Raw genomic sequence first — 21,301 nt, 5'->3', positions numbered from 1 at the left:
TCTGTGTAAGAGGAAACGGGTTTACAGCGGGGTTCCACGCTGCAGCTGGTAATGCCCGACAGATCAGGGCGCGCTTCAGATCCTCGTGTTTGACGGCTGTTGTCTAGGTGACGGGCCGCACTGTAAACTCGATCCACCGCTATAAGCGGGGCGGCTGATCTGCGGTCTCTTTACAGGAGAAGCGGGGGAGTCATAAATCTCTGTCGTTCAAGCTGAGCTTTGATGGAGGGGCACAGCGGTGACCTATGACATCATCACACCTGAGCACCAATGGCATGTGAGCATGTGCATGTATCAGAGTTATAATGAAGGAGGGTAAGGGTTGTTCTTCAATGTAAATTCCACAGTAATGGCTTCCTCACAGCGCAGCGTGTTACAGTAATAACAGAATGACTAAGGGGGTGGTGAGACAGGCTATTGTATTGGTTAGACAGTTGGTTAGATGGGTGGTTAGACAGTTAGTTAACAGGTTAGTGGTGAAACCAGTAGTTATTAAAAGTCAACGAATGTGGGTGAGACAGCCTAGTGCACTGAGAACAACAGTTAATGATCGAGTGGGGAGAGCTCAGCGCAGAAATAACAGTTAATGAATAAGCGGTGAGACATTTTGGTGTGTTTATAACGCCAAATGAATGAACGATTCGACAGCTCCATGTGAACGAAATGAATGGTGAGATGTTAATAACATCAGTGGCCATCGACCACCCTCGCTTCCTCTCTGCTTTTTTTTCATGAATGACAGTCTGCTGTTGATGAAGGCTTTTTTCATACTGGCAATGCTAAGCATGGGGTGTGTTTGCTAGTGTATGGTGAGGTATCCTCAAGATTTAGAAACTGAAGAAGAGAAACTAAGTTGTGTAATTAGGTCTGTCACTGGGAACACATTTACGGCATTTATCAGACGCCCTTATCCAGAGTGACTTACAACCAGTAGTTACAGGGACAGAGTCCTCCTGGAGACACTCAGGGTTAAGTGTCTTGCTCAGGGACACGATGGTAGTAAGTGGGATTTGAACCTGGGTCTTCTTGTTCAGTTGAACGTGTTACCCACTAGGCTACTACCACCACTTCTACAGAACATAATCGTTTGTGGAGTTTCAGGGCTCTCAAGATTTGAAGACGGGTAATTGTGACGTTTCACTAAACCCAGTCTGTAACAGGCTGCAAACGTTTAGGCTACAGACAATCAGCACTGAATTCTTATTAAAAGTTGTCATTGTTTGTGTCAAACGAGTAGTGAATTTGTTTTTACTCTGTGTTTGACTGCGCCATAGGCTGTGACGCCTATGGATGGGGTCAACTCATTTTTCTGAAGATTTTGTTACATGTAGCAGAAATACGGGAAGTATTACAGGATTGTGTTGCATTTTGCCCAGATATAATACTGATATTTTCTTGAATTATTGGAAAATAATTCAAGTTATTAAAAACATCAGAGCCCTGATGTTTTTATAAGAGTCCTACGATTGACAGCTCTCATTCTCAATACTTCCTCATTTTAACATTAATACGTAAAATGCACAAACATGATTAAAGTTTGTCTTACGTTCCTGTTTTACGTATTTAATTATTGTAGAGGATTTGAAAACGGTGCCCAATGATTCTATTCTCAGCATTACATTACAAATCCTCATTCTCTCCCTTTGCTGTGTATCTGTATGAGTGGAAAGAGCAGAGTATACAACCCATGAACTCTGACCTCAGCTCTGGCAGCAAAAAAGGGCCCCCTAATGCAAAAAATGTGTGTGATTCGCTTCACGTTGACGTGTGATCCAAGATTTTTCGGGAAGAGGCAGAAGTGAAGAAAACGCCAAGTGAGCGATCAAGTTTCTAACATCTTCTCAGCTATGGCCGTGTGTGTGTGTGAGAGAGAGAGAGAGAGCGAGAGAGACAGACTCTGTCTGTCTGAGGGTAAGGCAGATGACAGGCTTAGAGGTTCAGCAGGTCTGGTCAAATCCATAGTTGGATGGATTTGGTGTTTAAACGGTGCTCTTTAAACGACCTTAAAAAAAAGTAGAATGAATGTGAAAAATTCCAGATCGATCTGTATTTGCCTTGATGAAAAGAAAACAAGCCAGAGAGCCATCATGGAGTACAAATATGCACAACAGACTCCCGGTCTGTCAAATGCTACACTAGCGAGGCGAGAAAGAGGGAAAGAAGACATTTCAGCATTTCGTTCACATGTTCATAGCGGTGTGCGTGGAATTCACGGCATTCATATCGAATTAAGGGTACGAAGGCTTGCGGATCAGTCTTCCACATGTAAGTTGTCCTTGATCAGGAGAGGTCGAGGGATCCGATGTTGCCTCAGTACCTGGTCTGCCCAGTGCATCCAGTTTATTTTTGTATTCTAAAAATCCTACTCCTACCGCACCTTAGAGTAATCGTACATGAAATGGAGCTGACTTGAACACTGAGGGGACTACCAGAGACTCTTTGCTTTGGATAACACGCATCACACACAAACATAAAAAGTATCAGCCAGAGTATCTGATGCGCGCCTCACACTGTGCTCCCAGGCGCTAAAGTCCTGGCACATCTGACCCAACACGTCTGAGCTCGGTTCCTGTCGTCGGGCATCCTCAGTGTCCGCTTTCGATAAACTGCGTACGACAACACCGGCCTTGCGCCCCCCCTCACTCAGGCAGCAGCTCGATGAAGCTGTCCGGGGCTCTCGCTGCCTTCAGCTGTAGCGTTTCCCGGATGTTTCTGGGCTTTGGCTCCCCCGTGGGTCTGAGCAGGTGACTTTGACTTTCCCCCGCAACGGAAAAACCTCACGCTTGGTCGGAGGAAATGCCTCTGAGTTTTAAGGCTGTCAAAAGGTCCTCGGGTGGGCACAAAGACATATTTTACCACCTCGGGAGACAGCTCATGATGAGCTCCTTATGTTCCTTCAGGACTGTCTTGCACAAACACTTTTCTTTCAGCGCGGTGAGTAACGAGGCCTCCATTCTTGTGCAAGACTGTTTTTCCTCCCGGCTTCCATGACTGGGCCTCCAGGTAGAGATGATTACTTTAAATTTTTAATTTGCTGATATGGATCAGCGATGCCTGTAAAGTGTGATCATTTCTCACCTGTATTCTGGATGTCCGACAACTTGTACCATCTAAACAGTGAAAGGGAAACCGTGGTGAGCAGTGGGCAGCCATGACAAGCACCCAGGGAGCTGTGTGTGGGGACGGTGCTTTGCTCATCGAGGGGACCTCAGTGGCACCTTGGCGGTTCGGGATTTGAACCCACAGCCTTTCGGTTGCGGGTCCGCTTCCTTACCCGCTAGAAAAACCACTATTCCACTAATACGAATTACAAGTCTGCATATTTTCAGTTAGGCACTCTGGTTATGATTAATAGAACTTGTTGTTAAGCAGTACTAGTTCAGAATTCTTTACTTTGTGTTGTGAAATTTCAATGAAAAGACTCACATCAAATGCATACAAAATATATAATAAATGATTTGTAATCAGTTTGACACTGTCACGGAAAAAATAAGTAGTATGTAAATAAGATTTAAAAAAATTGAACACGTGTTAACATGTGGCACACAATTTAGCCCTGCAGGTTCATAAGGTGTCCACAGTGTAGAACAGCCTTTATTTTATGTCCTTTGCAAAAACAGATTCATGATCTCAATTCTAACACAAAGAATGTGTTTTCTACTTGAGCAGCTTTAAATGTCAATATTAAATCTTTGTAAAAGAGTCAAGATTAACACTGACCAGTACGACACTCCCATTCAGTGCACCAACCATCCAAGTGTCCCTTTAGTTCTGTCTTGTACTTTGATGGCACCGTTTTGTCTCTAGGAGGATGCTCTGGTTTGTCTTTGTCCTGTGATAATGGTCTGTATTGTTTGCTCAGAAAGGTCTCTTCTGCAGACGAGCGAAATTCGCTTTCATCCGCTCTTATCTCATTATCTAATCCAAAGCGCAAATTAACGACTCGAATGCAGCGCATCAAAGCTTAATGACTCTCCTGGCCCATCACTTAACTTCTGCGGTTCACTTGTGGGTTACGCTTTTAGTGGCTATGGATTTATTTTGCCGCTTCGTGGCTGGAGTGTTTTTCTCTCCTTGTACATTTTGAAGTGTGTGCTGATTCGCACTCGCTGTTCAGGGCTTAATTCATTCAGGAGTCCACCGGCTAAACAATGGCCTTGAGCCCCGGTGTTTTCCCTGCTGCACAAACCGCTGCCATAGTTAAATGAAATCCTCTTTTTGATTGCAGGATGATCTGATAAAATACGGGTTTGCATATTGCAATATTGACTGCTTGTTTAGAGCAGCATACAGCATAATGACATTACATGCAATAATTTATACTTTCTTCAATAAATATATTGCATATTTATAACATTTTGTATTTTCATTTCATACAGTGGGTGTATTGTCAATTATTCTATTTACAGACACTGGACTGGGTCTCTTAAACACTGTCTCAAAACACACACACACACGCCCCACGCATGCATGCAGCATGGAGAATCGTCTGGTCAGATAGAGTTGCATGTCCACTGAAAATAGCCGTCCACAGAGAGCAGCCCCATCTTGCAGAGATGAGACTGTCAGTGAGCTGAGGGGTGCTGGACTCACGGTAGGAGAATCGCCGTGCTGGGTCATATATGCGTTATCAATGAGGGCGTTATTAATGGTCATAAACATAAACGTGATTTTAGCCCAATTTAAAACAAACTCACTTTATTTTAGACTGGGCTAGGGTTAGGTAGATTACTGATTTTAGTAATACTTTTTTTTCCTGCAGCAATATATTTTCACAACACTGATCTCTCTCTCTCAAATATACACACACACACACACACACACATATATTTTTATGTGTGTGTGTGTGTGTGTGTGATTGTATTTGTATGTGTATATGTGATTTTAAGACGATTTGTTTCCAAAGTCCAGACTAATTGATTAACTGATGCCTCCAGCTTCATTCACAAACCCCCTACGTTCTTAATTTGCAGAACTGCATGGATTCGTGCACCTCATCTGGAAGCCTCGTTGAGCTACCTGCGTACTCTGCACAAGGGCCTGTTACGTCCTCGCTGATGGACATCGGCCCTGCTATGTTTAATTTTAGAAATTCAATTTCAAAGATCCCTCACTCGTGGGTTCTTCACAGAAAACCACCTGTTATTATAGGCCATGTCACGAAACATTTTATGTGCAAGATGTTTCGTACTTTTTGGTCCTGTACTTTGTGGTCTGTACTAAATGCTTTTCTGTAAAGTCTTCGCAGGTGACCGTCGTACCTTATTGTGTAACTATAATCAGTCCCACTGACAGTAAATGCACAAATGTTTTTATGTAATGATGGCGTAATGTAATTATGCTTAACTGTTGACAGCTCTCGATTTCTGATGGGTTGGTTGTCCGTTGCCCTGTCTGGTGTCTCCATGGCTGTTCATTGCGCCGTCAGTTTCTGTTCCTCGTCTGTTCTATCTAGGCTCTCTGTTTCTATCTTTATCCCTATCTGTCTGTTGCTCTGTCTGGCTGTAAGCCCTGGCACTGTCTCTGCACTCATGTCAACACCCCTTTGACAGTGTGAGAGAAGTTGTGCTGGCATTGTGTGTGTGTGAGGGTGAATGTCAGGGAAGTAAGGAATTTAACCTGAAACGTGTGAATTACAATTTCGCACCTCATAGAGCCAAGACTTTTAGGAGCCACACATTCACAAACTCGACTAAAACAGTCGGCGGATTGACCCTGTATTCCAGCCATATTCCACCACATATTACACTCGAGAGTCTTTGTCTAATTTCTTTTTAAATGTTTTTGTGTCAAATAAAAAGATGCAAGTGCCTAACTTTAATTAGTGTGTCTTTAATATGCTTTTAAATGCTTTTGGGTGAGTGGATCTCTTTAAGGTGGAATAGGCCATGCCACTCACGGAGGTACATGTGTGCAGTAGCTGTCATTGTGGTGCAGGTTGAAAGCTTGATTGTTGCATCTATTGTGCAGAGTGGTGTTCAATTTGTCTGTGCATTCACAGCTTAATGATGACGATCTGAACTCCATGGTGCTCCACAACATCCTCTCATACTTTGAAAGTTATCTGATGGTGGAATTGGGGTTTTAGCCATTTATATACACTGAAGATAATAGAATCCAACAAAATGATCAGAAATGTAAGAAATTCAAGTTGCTTGTGTGTGTGTGTGTGTGTGTGTGTGTGTGTGTGTGTGTGTGTGTGTGTGTGTGTGTGTGTGTGCATGCATGTGTGTCTGCCTTATTCCATGACCATGTTGGGTAAACAGCAGATCTGAGTTTACTGCCCAGAATTTGATCAACACCCATCTTTAACCAACAGCAATTATCGTACCTTTTACAGTCTGGATCCTTTCTTATCAGCTCTGTCAGCATCATCTCCATAACCTTCCTTCATCAAGCATCACTACCATTACATAAAATACTTACTTACACCCTAGCCTTTGTTGAGTTTTGTAATATATGATTGTTTTCGTGTGTGTTTGTGCATCACAGCTGAATTCCCCCATGAACTCTGTGAGCAGCTCAGAGGACGTAAAGCCTCTTATAGGGTTGAACGGCGTGATGAAGGTCCCAGCCCAGCCCTCTTGCACATCCATCTCTCTCACCAAACACATATGTGCCATCTGTGGGGACAGGTCCTCAGGTGAGACACACTACTCTGTTCTCTGTTAGTTGTGCCCGTGTTCCTCACCAACTCTATTTAATAACCATACTGTGACTATTTGCACTTCTGGTTGCTTCTCTACACCCCGGGGGTGGGAATTGAGGATTGACTGGTAGAGTTCAAATTATTTGCAATTCAAGAGATTAGCAATTCAATTATATCACTTGTTTTGCAAGTGATATAATTGATGCCACACTGATGCCGAGCCCCTATGTTGATTGGGTGATGGGTCGAACGTAAAAAAGTGAAAGTTTTTTTTTGTGTCTGTCAATGTGAAATACAGCAAACTTGATTTAACTCTGCATTTAACCCATCACCCTTAGTGAGCAGTGGGCAGCCGTGAAAGGTGCCTGGGGAGCAGTGTGTGGGGACACCTTGGCACCTTGGTGTTCAGGATTTGAACCAGCAACCTTTTGGTTACGGGTCCACTTCCTTACCAGCTCGGCCACTACTGAATTGATAAAGAATCTGGCCGATATTAAATATGACCAGTTAATGTAAATTACTTGATGGTTTAACCACTACCCTCTTCATCAGTATCTATTATCAACTAAGCAGTGATACAGCAATTTTTACACACCTCATAAACCAAAGAGGTCCTCCTCCAAAACAATATTCAGCTACAGCCCCTCTTTCATCAGAAACTGACTCTAGATGAAGAGCAAGAACAAACTTGGCATGACTTTCTCTAATTCCACTGACATTAGGTGTATGTGTAGATGAAGTAAAATGGGCTTTTGCATAAACATCTCAATCTATCCAGATTTGTAAGTAGGAAGAAGTCATCATAGCACTATTGTTAATATGAGATGGAAAATCCCCAAAACGCGATGCACGTTTCTAACATCTGCCTCGTTCTGCAGGCCTGACACGGAGAGTTTGTAATTCCCAATTAATTTTAAAACATTTCTTGACACCAAATTTGTAAAGTTGGTCATAGAGCTAATTAAGAGTTTCCGTTCACTAGCATCATCAGGCGCTACACCAATAAATAACTCTGTATCATCTGCTGAGCCCTGAAAGCCGACAACGTGTGCAGAGTGCAAATGTCTTGATTAAAAAAAAAAAAAGTCCCTTCTGCCTTCTTCCTCACAGATGGTGTAAAATCCACATTGAACTTTGCTGGCTTGCAATACATTTTGCTCAGATGTAGACGTTAACAAAAATATTTTTGATTATTAAACCTAAATGGATTATTATTACTATACACATTATTATATTAAACTATATTATATTAAACATATAGGGTGGTAGTAGCCTAGTGGGTAAGACACTCGCCTATGAACCAGGAGACCCAGGTTCAAATCCCACTTACCACCATTGTGTCCCTGAGCAAGACACTTAAATTGCTCCTGGGGGGACTGTCCCTGTAACTACTGATTGTAAGTCACTCTGGATAAGGGCGTCTGATAAATCCTGTAATTGTTAATGTAAACTATGAAGCAGTTGAATAGGCTCAAAGCAGCTAGCATTGCTTCATAACGAGTTCAAAGAGGCACCATTAATACAGGTGACAAGTGATGGATAGAAGAGCTTCTTATAGAAGAAGTAACAGGTCTGTGAGGGACAGAATCCTTGCTGATTTTGTTGGTGCTAAAAACTTATTTTCTGCACCATTATAATAAAATCACTGACCTTTAAGTGGGACATCTTGCATAATCTCTGGCTGCCAAATTCTTTTTGCCCCACTGTATCTTGCATCCTACGGTATCTCTGCACATATTTCAACCTAAACAGCTGGACCAATCTGAACTGAGCAAATGCAGAGTCATCTCCAACTTGATAACTCCAAAAACAAGCTGTTTATCATTCCAGGCAAAGCATTTATACCACAAGAGATCTCAATCTCCCTATGCTCCACCACCATCTTGCTCACTGTCAAAAACCTACCTCAAATCCGGCTGTCCAGCTGATAGCCTAGGCAGTGGTCAGCTTTTGATTGCCTACCAGACCATTACAGAGGAGTCTCAAGTCACTCTACCATTCTTCTCACTCCACTGGTTCCCAGTAGCAGTGTGCATCAGGTTCAAGATGCTAGTCATGACCTACAATGTCCTGACTGGCTGCACACCGCCCTTTTCGTCGCCTCTGTTAATATTCAACTATCTAAGAACTACTTTACACTGAGCAATGCACCATCCCCACACACTGCTCCCCGGGCGTCTCTCATGGCTGCCCACTGCTCACCAAGGGTGATGGGATAAATGCAGAGGACAAATTTCACTGTGTGCACCGTGTGCTGTGCTGCTGTGTATCACATGTGACAATCACTTTAAACTTAGCACTTATGCACAACTTTCAATACGTAGTATTAACACTCATTTTACAACTAACAGGTATGTAATATTGCATAATGTTTGTTGTTATAAACATTATTAACCATTGTATCGTTTGTTTCATTTGGTTCTTTTTTATGTACACTAAACAAAAATATAAATGCAACACGTTTGCTTTTGCTTCCCTTTTTCATGAGCTGAACTCAAAGATCTGAAACCTTTTTTTACATACTCTCGAATATTATTCAGAAATCTGTCTAAATCTGTATTAGTGAGCATGCCAATTTAGGCCTTACAGGCGTGGCATATCAAGGTGCTGATTTCTGTGAAATCAAACTGTCCGCTTAGGAAGCACTGATTGACAATCATTTTTTGCAAATGGAATAGACAACAGGTGGAAATTACAGGCAATTAGCAAGACTTCCCCAATAAAGGCGTTGTCCTGCAGGAGGTGACCACAGACCACTTCACAGTTTCTATGCTTTCTGGCTGATGTTTTGGTCACTTTTGAATGCTGGCAGTGCTTTCACTCTAGGATGGCACATCAATGCTACAAGGAGCAATATGGAGACGTGGAGGAGGCCATAGCTACCCAGCAGCAGGACCAGAGCACTGCCAGAGCCCTGCAAAATGACCTCCAGCAGACCACAAATGTGCATGTGTCTGCTCAAACGGTCAGAAACAGACTCCATGATGGTGGTATGAGGGTCCGACGTCCACAGGTGGGGGTTGTGCTTACAGCCCAACACCGTGCAGCATGTTTGGCAACACCAATATTGGCAACTTCACCACTGGAGCCCTGTGCTCTTCACAGATGCAGGTTCACACTGGACACATGTGATATGAGTCTGGAGATGCCGTGGAGAACGTTCTGCTGCCTGCAACATCCTTCAGCATGACTGGTTTTGCAGTGGATCAGTAATGGTGCTGATGCTATGGGCTGTCCCGCCCGATCCCCAGACCTGAATCCAACTGAGCACATCTGGGACATCATGTCTCGTTCCATCCACTAATGCCACGTTGCGCCACAGACTGTCCAGGAGTTGGCGGATGCTTTAGTCCTGGTCTGGGAGGAGATCCCTCAGGATCTGCCACTTTATCCAGAGCATGTCCAGGTGTTGTAGGGAGGTCATACAGGCACGTGAAGGCCACACACACTACTGGGCCTCTTTTTTGACAAGGCTGTAGTGTGTTTTTCCACTTTAATTTTAAGTGTGACTCCAAATTCAGACCTCCATGGGATGATTTGATTTCCATCGATAATTTGTGTGTGATTTTCGTCAGAACATTCAACTATGTATTTAAGTGTTTAATAAGATTTTTTCATTCATTCAGTATGAATGTGTTCTCTTTTTTATAGCAGTGTATTTCAGATCTTTGAGTTCAGATCATGAAAAATGGGACCGAAAACAAGGGTGTTTGCGTTTATAATTTTGTTCAGTGTACTTCAATGGTGGCTTTAGGATTGTATGAGAATCTGCTGATATTGTTGGTCATATTTATTTAGTAATATGGAAAATTCCAAAGGGATATAGAAAAGGCACAACACTCTATGTTTTCCATAGTTGTAACATCAGCATATACAGTCGTGGCCAAAAGTTCTGTTTTGACTGTTCTTACAAAAGCTCTCAGTGACACAAATACTGAATTTCACAAGGTTTGCTGCTTCAGTGTTTTTAGATATTTTGTCAGTTGTTTCTGTGGTATACTGAAGTTTAATTACGAGAATGTTTCAAAGGCTTTTATTGACAAATACATCAAATTTATGGAAAGAGTCAATATTTGCAGTGTTGACCCCAGAGGTATTGCAGTTTAATACCTCTGCAATTCGCCCTGGCATGCTGTCAATTAACGTCTGGGCCAAATCCTGACTGAAGGCAACCCATTCCTGGATTTTGTCGGAATTTGCAGGTTTTTGTTTGTCCACCCGCCTCTTGAGGATTGACCAGACGTTCTCAATTGGATTAAGATCCCGGGAGTTTCCTGAACATGGACCCAAAATTTCAATGTTTTGTTCCCCGAGCCACTTAGTTCTCCCTTTGGCTTTATGGTGCTCCATCATGCTGGAAAAAGCATTGTTCTTCACCACTGTTCTTGGATGGTTGGGAGAAGTTGCTGTTGGAGGATGTTTTGGTACCATCCTTTATTCATAGCTGTGTTTTTAGGCAAAATTGTGAGTAAGCCCACTCCCTTGGATGAGAAGCAGCCCCACAGATGAATGGTCTCAGGATGCTTTACTGTTGTCATGAGAGAGGACCGATGGTAACGCTCACCTTTTCTTTTCCGGACAATCATTTTTCCAAAATGGAAAGGGGCTTCATCAGAGAAAATGACTTTACCCCAGTCCTCAGCAGTCGACTTTTTGCAGAATATGCATGTTTTTCTTGGAGAGAAGTGGCTTCTTTGCTGCCCTTCTCAACATCAGGCCATCCTACAAAAGTCTTCGCCTCACTGTGCGTGCAGAGCAACTGACACCCGCCTGCTGCCATTCCTGTGCAAGCTTGTGGCACCTCGATCCCGCAGCTGAATCATCTTGAAGCCTTCTTCACAACACTTGAACCTCTCTCCTTGACGTTTTTGATGAGGGTGGTAGTAGCCTAGTGGGTAACACACTCGCCTACGAACCAGAAAACCTAGGTTCAAATCCCAATTACTACCATTGTGTCCCTGAGCAAGACACTTAACCCTAAATTGCTCCAGGGGGGGACTGTCCCTGTAACTACTGATTGTAAGTCGCTCTGGATAAGGTAAATACTGTAAATGTAATGATCTTAGTAGCAGGAATATGGAGTAAATGCAAGTTGCCATAATAAAAAACATAAGCAGCAAATTTTGTGAAAACCAGTATTTGTGTCATTCTCAAAACTTTTGGCCACGACTGTACATGACCAGTCATTTATGGGTCTTGCACTATATAACAAAAGGACTATGAAATAACATGTGATGTTATGTAATAAAGAAAAGTAAACCAGGCAAAAAGTGGAATATTTGAGTCACTCCAAGCTGGGAGCTTTTGCTGTGATGGCAGCATTTCACAGTCTTGGCTTCTCTCCACCACCTTAAGGTTTCCAACAGTCCTGAAGGTTTATTATGCTGAACACTTTCCTATTATTCACTCATATTACTGAGCATCTCATGAAGCGGCTTTTGATGGTAAAAACAGATTCATCAAACATGCTTCACGTTCTCCTAAAACTAAATTGTATTCCTCAAAATTGCTCCATTTTATAACCACCACAGAGTAGGTTTGTCCTTTATATAGGATATAACCAATCAAATATTCATATTGATGTTTTATTTGGAATACTTTTAATACCAAGTAACTGGTGCTCAGAATCTGTTTTATCTGAGGCATGAAAATCTGCTTAGGTAAGGAGATATTTAAAGAGATTCTTTTAAACATTTATCTCTTATTAACCAACAGTGATAGCAGCTTCATTACACATTTATGGATTACACGTTTAAATATGTTGAAGAAAGGGCACATTTCAAATTAGTTCAGTAACTCAAAAGTGGATCAAACCTGTCAATTAACAAACATAAGGGCCATGATCTGCTTCGGGTCAGAAGGCTTTAATGTGGATGTAGCTGATTGATTTCCTTCTAAGTGGGATTTTCTGGCAAGTGTCCGGCCTTCTCCACTTTCTCCTCATGACCGGTTGTCCTCTGTTGCAGGCAAACACTATGGTGTGTACAGCTGTGAGGGCTGTAAAGGCTTCTTTAAGAGAACCGTGCGCAAGGACCTCAGTTATACCTGCAGGGACAACAAAGACTGCATGATCGACAAGCGCCAGCGCAACCGCTGTCAGTACTGCAGGTACCAGAAGTGCCTGGCCATGGGCATGAAGAGAGAAGGTACACATTCACAAAGAGCCTTACACACGTCGCCTGTATACATTCATCCATGAACTTACTCCTTACAGCACACAGCAGACACACATGCAGAAGAGCAGAGTAAATGCCTACGGGTCAAAGAAACTTCACAAAAGATTGTGAAGAGAACAGAGCAGAGCACGTCGCACTCCTTTCTCAGCACCTTCTCACTTCACTCTGAGGGAAACAACAGTGGGGACAGAAAAGCATGTGTGTCCTGCTACCTATATATTACATTACTGCAAAGAGCAGGGGGTGAAATGAAACAGATAGCAGGCATGGTTAAGGCAGAAATATACTTGCTGTTAACTTCGTACGTATGCACGTACACACAGCCGCGGGCCTGCATTCTTTTGCGTCCGTTTTTGTGCGCTTAAATGAAAAAATGAACGGAACTGATACGGATGCAATACCTGCTTAATTTTATAGGGGAAGCGTTGTGAGAGCTGCGACTTTAAGATGCAGGTATTCTTTCATTAATTTGGTTTTGCGGCCTCGACACTGACACTACAGATTATGACACACAGTACAGACGCAAGTTTATCAGCACAATCGTTAACAATGCAACAGTCTACAAATATGCATACGTAGCTCACAGCAAGTGTATTTGTGGCTTATATTTGTAGCCCATCAGTTGTTCTGTTTGATGGATGGCTGTGATTAGGATTTGCACGAAAGTTTATATTGTATTCATAAAACACTATTTAAAATACATACCAACAAACCAAACTGTAATGTACCCTACAGTTCAACCATTTCAACTATTAAAATACATCAATTGGGTCAAAAATCCTATTCAGGCATTGTTGTAAATGACTATGGTAAATGTCTTTTTTGAATGTAATATCTGAGTAGGGACAGACGCCCATTATCAGCAACAATTAGTCTTGAGTTCCACAAGTCTGTCTTCATCACACTAGTACAGAGTCTAGTGCATCAGAGGGGTTCAATTATTCTTTTTTTTTTTTTCATGGACAAACCAGGAAATTTGGAGATGACCCTAACCTTTTGAACAAAAACATGTTGCTCTCTTGCTTTGTCTGACCCATCGGTGGCCTCACCAAACATCTTTATTTACAGCGCCAGCTTTACAATGAGTTCAGATCTGATCATCCACTGCCTGCCCTTAAGGCAACTCCCCCCTCCAGGGCACGTGTGTGTGTGTGTGTGTGTGTGTGTGAGAGAGAGAGAGAGTGAAAGAGAGAGATGTTAGATCAGGCTCAGTTAAGGCCTAGTGAACAGGATTAAGTGAATTTATGTCGGCGGGGGGGCAGCAACTCTAACCTGATTTCAGGCCCACCCCCTCCCCCCATCCCGTCACCTCTGTCTGACTCCGGCTGAAGTACTCTACCCCTGGGCTGACCTTCTGAGCACACATGCCACTCTCTCCGGTAGCATGTACACATACACACATGCATATGAGCACACTCCCCCACTGTGATTCAGGAAATAGCTGAGCGATAACGGGACCTGGGGGATGGCAGTGTAGACCATACAGGCACACATACAGGCACATGTGCTCGCAGAGGCATTATATTCCTCGCCCTGTGTGGTGCTGAAACGAGAATTGTGTTGTTTCATTGCAGCCGTGCAGGAGGAGCGGCAGCGGGCGAAAGAGCGCAGTGACGGGGAGGTGGAGTGCACCAGCAGCGCCAATGAGGACATGCCGGTGGAGAAGATTCTGGAAGCCGAGCTGGCTGTTGAGCCCAAGACCGAGACCTACATTGAGACCAACCTTGGCATGACGTCCAGCTCGGTGAGCAGCACTGATGCAAACCCTGTCTTCTCGTCTGTGTGTGTGTGCATTTGTATTGTCACGACTACGGACTTACGGGGGAAGGAAGCGCAGAGGTCTGACATGCTGGGAAGGGGTTTTTATTAATAAACAAACACTAAACACAAATAAAGACGGGCGCGGTGGCCGAAAACTATTTAACTTAAACAAAGAACGTAAACTAACCCGTAGGCGTGTGGCGATTGCCAGAACTCAAAACACATGAAAACTAAACAAGGTCAAGTTCGTGCAGCGAGTTCACGAAAATGCCAGCGACCCCGAACGGGCGGAAACTTCCGGCATTTATGGGGCGTCAGGATTGCATTCCGGTGTGGAGCCCAGCTGCAGGCAATCCTGACAGAGCCCCCCCTCCAAGGGCTACGTCCTCGGAGCCCCAACAGTACCATCAGTGGAGGCGGCGGGGCGGACGGCGGCAACCACAGGGCTCCTGCCCTGCTGTATCCTCCCCTTGGAGGACCCGGTCCCTCGGGCTGGCTCCCCGGCGTGGTCAGGCGTGGCGGCCCCGGTCCCTCGGGCTGGCTCCCCGGCGTGGTCAGGCGTGGCGGCCCCGGTCCCTCGGGCTGGCTCCCCGGCGTGGTCAGGCGTGGCGGCCCCGGTCCCTCGGGCTGGCTCCCCGGCGTGGTCAGGCGTGGCGGCCCCGGTCCCTCGGGCTGGCTCCCCGGCGTGGTCCCGCATGGCGGCCCCGGACCCTCGGCCTGGCTCCCCGGCGTGGTCCCGCATGGCGGCCCCGGACCCTCGGCCTGGCTCCCCGGCGTGGTCCCGCTTGGCGGCCCCGGACCCTCGGCCTGGCTCCCCGGCGTGGTCCCGCTTGGCGGCCCCGGACCCTCGGCCTGGCTCCCCGGCGTGGTCCCGCATGGCGGCCCCGGACTCCCGTACCTGCACACAATAATCAGGGCCGATCCATCTGGGTACGTGTGGGCCCTGTCTCCACATGTCCCCTCTGACACGTCTTGTGTCACCCCCTGCACCGCGCAGGGAGGTTGTCCCAGAGCCTCCGGCGACTGTTCCAGGCACCCCAGGCTGGTGCCTTCTGGGACTATGCAGCCCCTCTCGCTGCACGGCCCTGGTGCCAAGGGGGGGGCATTGCCAGACCATCCGGCTAGCCCCTTCTGCGTCCGTTGGGACAAGCAGGCCCTCTTCCTGCCTGTCCCAGCTGGGTCCTCATGCCTACCCGGGGGCTCTATGGCGCTCCACCCCTCTGGAGGCAGACGCAGGCCCATGCCTGGCCCGCCCTCCTCACTGGCTACCGGAGGACCCAGCTCCATCGCTTCCCCACCTCCCCTCTCCTCAGGAGGAGTCCCCAACCCGAACTGCACCCCCCCAAAAAATTCTTTGGGGGAGCACCCCCCCCGGCTGGACTTAGGGGTACCTTGGGGCTTGTCCACCTCGCCTTGGACCAGCACATTCGGGTCAGGAACCTCCTCCCTGGGGTTCGGCTCTGCGGCTGGGTCACCATCTGGTGGACACAAAGAGGGGAAGTGGGGGCGACATACGGACACATATGCCACGCACACACACACAGACAGAGACAGACAGAAGAGAGGGTCGTCTAGTTCCCTCTCTGAGCACTCCGGGACCTCCTCAGGGGGCACAGCCAGGATCTCGGGAGGCGCGACCTTCTCGTTGCCCGCCAGTGCTTGGTCTTCTTGCCCCGGATCCTGACTGGCGCTGGATGTGGTGGAGGGGCAGAGTTCGATCCCTGGCTCAGGCTCTGGCCGATCAAACTCCGCCCTCAGTCTCTGCTGGAAGTCCCGAAAACTCCTGTCGGTCTCTCCCTGCTGCCAGGCAGCGTCGCTGGAGATGGTGGTGGGCGTGTGGCGTGGGGGGTGGTGGACGTCTTCTCCAGCATGCGGGGGCGCTGGTGATGCGCTGCCGTTCAGCTGGGGAACGTCCGAGCAGAGGGAAGGCGGGTCGGCGACTGGAACTGGGAGGGCATCTTCCCTGTGAGGCAGTTCCGACAGTGCAGTTGCTGGTTGGCGACCTCCTGTCGCCCTGTTCCACCAGCTTACGCCCGCATCGCTGTCCTCCTCCTCACTGTTGTCGCACCTCTGGGACTGACGTGGGTTTCCACGGACCTCGCAACGGACGGGCACGATGGGCGGAGCCATCCCGGCACCGACTGCCCAATCGGCGTCATCCTCGTGTTGGTCCGTGTCGACCTCATACCCTCGGAAGTCACGTGGATCTTCACGGATGTCGCGACAATCTCGGACGCGCGCGCTGGGTGGAGCCATCCCGGCCCCGACTGCCCAACGAAAATCCACGTCATTGTCGCTTTCGTCATCCGTGTCCTCCCACCTGTGACTCTGAGGGTCGTCCACCCTGCGGACATCCTGGACCCAGGGTGCGATCAACTCCCAGGGACAGTACTCTGGCCATTCGGGCTGGAGGCTGCCCATCCCCTCGCTGGAGGAACGCCGCCGTTGTTGTCGCTTCTCACCCCCCTGGAAGTGACGTGGGTCCCCACGGACCTTGCGACGATCGCAGACTGGCGCGATGGGCGGAGCCCAACTCTCGTCTCCCGTGCTCTCGTCGTCGTCCGTGTCGTCCCAGTCCACGGGGAGCCTTGCCAGCAGAGCGCAGAGTTCTTGGCTCGACATGGCGAAGATCGTGGGGGTCGCATCTTCTGCGCTCGCTGCCCACGTCACTTCCTCGCTGCTGCCGACGCCAACGTCCTCGCTCCGCCCACTCACCCGCCGACGTTGTCGCTTCCGGGTTTCGCGGAGTTTCCCGGGGGTGACGTCATCACGCGGCGCCGCGTACCACGGCTTCTCGGGGAGAAAACGCTCCACCAGAACGGGCGGCGCGTCTCTCCCCTGCCCTCCGCGTTCGCCGCGCCGCGCTGCGTCCTTCGCGGCGTTTCTTCTCCTCTGTTTTTTACCTCTGCGCTTTTGGGGGGGTCGCTGGCATTCTGTCACGACTACGGACTTACGGGGGAAGGAAGCGCAGAGGTCTGACATGCTGGGAAGGGGTTTTTATTAATAAACAAACACTAAACACAAATAAAGACGGGCGCGGTGGCCGAAAACTATTTAACTTAAACAAAGAACGTAAACTAACCCGTAGGCGTGTGGCGATTGCCAGAACTCAAAACACATGAAAACTAAACAAGGTCAAGTTCGTGCAGCGAGTTCACGAAAATGCCAGCGACCCCGAACGGGCGGAAACTTCCGGCATTTATGGGGCGTCAGGATTGCATTCCGGTGTGGAGCCCAGCTGCAGGCAATCCTGACATGTATGAATAAAGTCAAAACACCACATGCGAATGTCTAGGCATAAACTATATCGTTCGTGTGTGTGTTTGTGGATGAATATATATGAATATATGGAGCTCTTGGAGAATCTAAGTATAAGTATCTAATACAGGAAACATATTTTGATTGCATTTTGACAGAGGAAAACAAGGCAAGTTTCACCAATCACACACTCAGCATTCTACTGGCATCATCACTACCAGCTTCATGAAATGCTCTTTAACACAAGTGTTGCAAAAGCTGCTGATAAACGCTCAACATAAAGAACTGCTTCAGGCACGGCTCTTACGGTCATCAAAAAGTCATTGCAACCTGATTGTCATGCATAACGAAGCACATTGCATAGGACTGCGCGAGAAATGCTTTTCTTTGCTTACAACTACAGTGTTTAAAACTAGCGCAGATCTGCAGCATCTGCAACATGGTGTTGCGTGTGCGACTTTCACATTCCAGCAACTCCACAGCCCCATGTCTCCTTTTAAAAGTTATTTCAATTACAGCTGATGATCTCTGCCCGAACCTGATGGGCTCCATTATACTCGGGCGCCAACTTGGGGGTAGAAACACTGGCGTTTCAGTTAATAAATTCAGTTGAACAATATTTTGGAAAATTTTACATTTAGATTTTTTTTTTTCACATTTGCACAGAAATCAGAGAAATGTGAAATGCCTCAGCCATTACTACATTACCACATACTTATTTTTTGTGCTTATTTTTATTACATTTTTTATTTATACTCATAAATGTACGTCTGTCTCTCGGCCTCTTGTTGCACTTGTTGTATGTCTTGTACATACATTGTATGTCTTTTACCGGATGTCTGCGACTGATCCTGACCGATGTTACCAGTATTACTGGGTGGAAGTAGCCTATTGGGTAACACACACGCCTATGAACCAGAAGACCCAGGTTCAAATCCCATTTACTACCATTGTGTCTCTGAGCAAAACACTTAACCCTGAGTGTCTCCAGGGGGGGACTGTCCCTGTAACTACTGATTGTAAGTCGCTCTGGATAAGGGCGTCTGATAAATGCTGTAAATATAAATATTAGACTGTATGTATGTTGTTTTTTTTTAGAGGTAGAGTCCCAGTGTGTAATCGCGTGTGCCAGGCTGACAGGAGCTTTGTCTCTTTCTCTCCTTTTTCTTTCTCTTCCATGTTTCCTGGGGCAGACCCTCTGTCCCGCTCCCATTCAGGGCCACGGCCCCGTGTGATAATTAATCAGAGTGCCGCAGGCCAGCGACAGATCGGCCGATGGCACAGGTCCGGCGCTGGTGAATGGCCGCTGTTCATCTCATCCTGACCCACGGCAGGAGTTAAATAGGCGTTAGTAATACAAAAAAGGGAGAGAATAACACTGTTACTCTTCCACTGCTGCACTTTTTTTTTCTCCGTTCTTCTTTAGTTCCCTCCTGGTTGGGTCTCAGGATGCGCTGTTTCAGTTCTTGGCATCTCTCCTCTATCAGTTTTTTCTTGTCCCGCTCATCTTAGCGATGACTGCCGTTACTAGAGAGGCGTTTCTTTGGCTCAGTCTTGCCTGCTCTCCTTCTGTGTTTTGAACACAATTGCAATCCATGTATTTCACTCCCCCTCTCCGCAGTACGGCATCGTTACGTATGAAATATTCAGACACGTTTTTTTTCTCTTTTTCTCGCGGCCGCTAAAAGTTTCATGATGCGGTGTGGGTACAAAGCATTTCTGCGAGAGTCTGGCTAAGACGTCCGCGGTGAGACGAGTGTCCCACGTGTGCCTGTGTGCGCACACAGCTGGATCTGGTGATAAATGCCCTGTCCCGAGTGGCAGTGGGACGGAGGGCGTGTTTTTGTTTTCCCGCTGTCCCTGATTGCAGATCCCATCCGGTTAGGGCCGGCAGGGGACGGGTCAGGGGTTGTGGCATTAAAAGGTGCCCAGTGACAGAGCTCCCCGCAGTCAGCAGCTGGCCGAACAGAAACGGGGTCGGCGTGAGCTGTATAAGCACGAACGCGAATGATTCATGAGTGCACTGGTGTCAAACAAGAACTGAGAGAAGTGTCCTTCGCTCTCTCCTCGCCCTGTTTCCCTTTGTACCACGGCTCCGTGAATTAACTATCCATTTGTTTGTTTATTTAAAGTAAAGAGACGTGCCACATCCGACTGTCATCGGCCATCTGCATTTGCCTCGTGTGGGAATATTCATGAGGTGTCTTCTCTATTTCCATGAGAAAGGGTGAGGGGAACAAAAAAAAAAAACAAACCTACTGTCAAATGGGTGCGAAGAGCAAGCTTAGAGTCCGGCTAACTGCTATCAAAGGATTTCGTCTTTGATCCTGTGCTGCTCTGAGCGGGCAGCTTTTTAAAACTCTGGGCCCTGCATGAAGATGAGAAAGATGAAGAAGACGAGATGCTGGGATGAGTTTGCGCATCTCCTGGGAAACCACCTTTCGGGATTAACTTAGATATCATGGCTAAACACCGCTGAGCTTGTGGAGGCGGGAGTTGAGATGGGGGAACATTTTTGTTTTTTCTGGGGGGGGGTTATGCACTTGGTCTCTGAATTCATAAACCAGAGCAGCATGGGATGCATTTATGGGCAATGCAGTATTTTTACACATTGAAAATTTAATACATTGCAGTAAATGTATCATATGTATGTAAGCAGAATACGTTTAGAATACAAATACTACTAGGAGGAGCCAGCTCACCTCTGTGAATTTTTTTTTTAAATCGAACAAACAGAAAACAAGCATATCTTTTAAAAGATTTCATTATATATATATATATATATATATATATATATATATACACACACACACACACACACACACACACACACATTCAATGTGTTTTTTACCATTTACATTGGTAGATTCTCACTGAAGGCATCAAAACTATGAATGAACACGTGGGGTTATGTAGGTGAAATAACTGAAAACATGTTTTATATTCTAATTTCTTCAAAATAGCTTTGCACACTCTTGGCATTCTCTCGATGAGCTTCAAGAGGTCGTCACCTGAAATGCTTTTCCAACAGTCTTGAAGGAGTTCCCAGAGGTGTTTTGCACTTGTTGGCCCCTTTGCCTTCACTCTGTGGTGCAGCTCACCCCAGACCATCTGGATTGGGTTCAGGTCCGGTGACTGTGGAGGCCAGGTCTCCACTTTTTGTTAAGCACATAACTCCACGTGTGTTCATTCATAGTTCTGATGCCTTCAGTGAGAATCTACCAATGTAAATGGTCATGAAAATAAAGAAAACACATTGAATGAGAAGGTGTGTCGAAACTTTTGGCCTGTACTGTGTGTGTGTGTGTGTGTGTATATATATATATATATATATATGTGTGAAGTATTTTTTAAGTAACAGATTGTTGTATGCTGTATCTGTATTGTCATATGTATTCTGTTTATTTTACTGGTAAATGTAAAAAAAAATACAAAACCTCAGACATTTAGCAACTTT

The 21,301-nt window shown here is 46.2% G+C and overlaps 1 protein-coding gene across 9 annotated transcripts in view; it reads left to right on the top strand.

Annotated features, from left to right (window-relative positions):
* The window catches only part of rxraa (retinoid X receptor, alpha a), a 124,676-nt gene that overhangs the window by 89,541 nt on the left and 13,834 nt on the right, over positions 1-21,301 (top strand). For 7 of the 9 annotated variants that reach the window (XM_028973466.1, XM_028973459.1, XM_028973461.1 and 4 more), the window contains 3 exons: positions 6,493-6,643; positions 12,616-12,795; positions 14,400-14,569. In XM_028973466.1, the coding sequence (XP_028829299.1) occupies positions 6,493-6,643; positions 12,616-12,795; positions 14,400-14,569 (501 nt within the window). Of the gene's footprint in view, positions 1-4,532; positions 4,595-4,973; positions 5,117-6,001; positions 6,138-6,492; positions 6,644-12,615; positions 12,796-14,399; positions 14,570-21,301 lie in introns of those variants that run through there. The other 2 variants (XM_028973463.1, XM_028973465.1) reach the window with 2 other exon arrangements.

Source organism: Denticeps clupeoides, chromosome 3, assembly GCF_900700375.1.
Source record: "Denticeps clupeoides chromosome 3, fDenClu1.1, whole genome shotgun sequence".
NCBI classification, from domain to species: domain Eukaryota; kingdom Metazoa; phylum Chordata; class Actinopteri; order Clupeiformes; family Denticipitidae; genus Denticeps; species Denticeps clupeoides.
The sequence above is the reverse complement of the archived record's forward strand: the minus strand, read 5'-3'. Positions and strand labels throughout refer to the sequence as shown.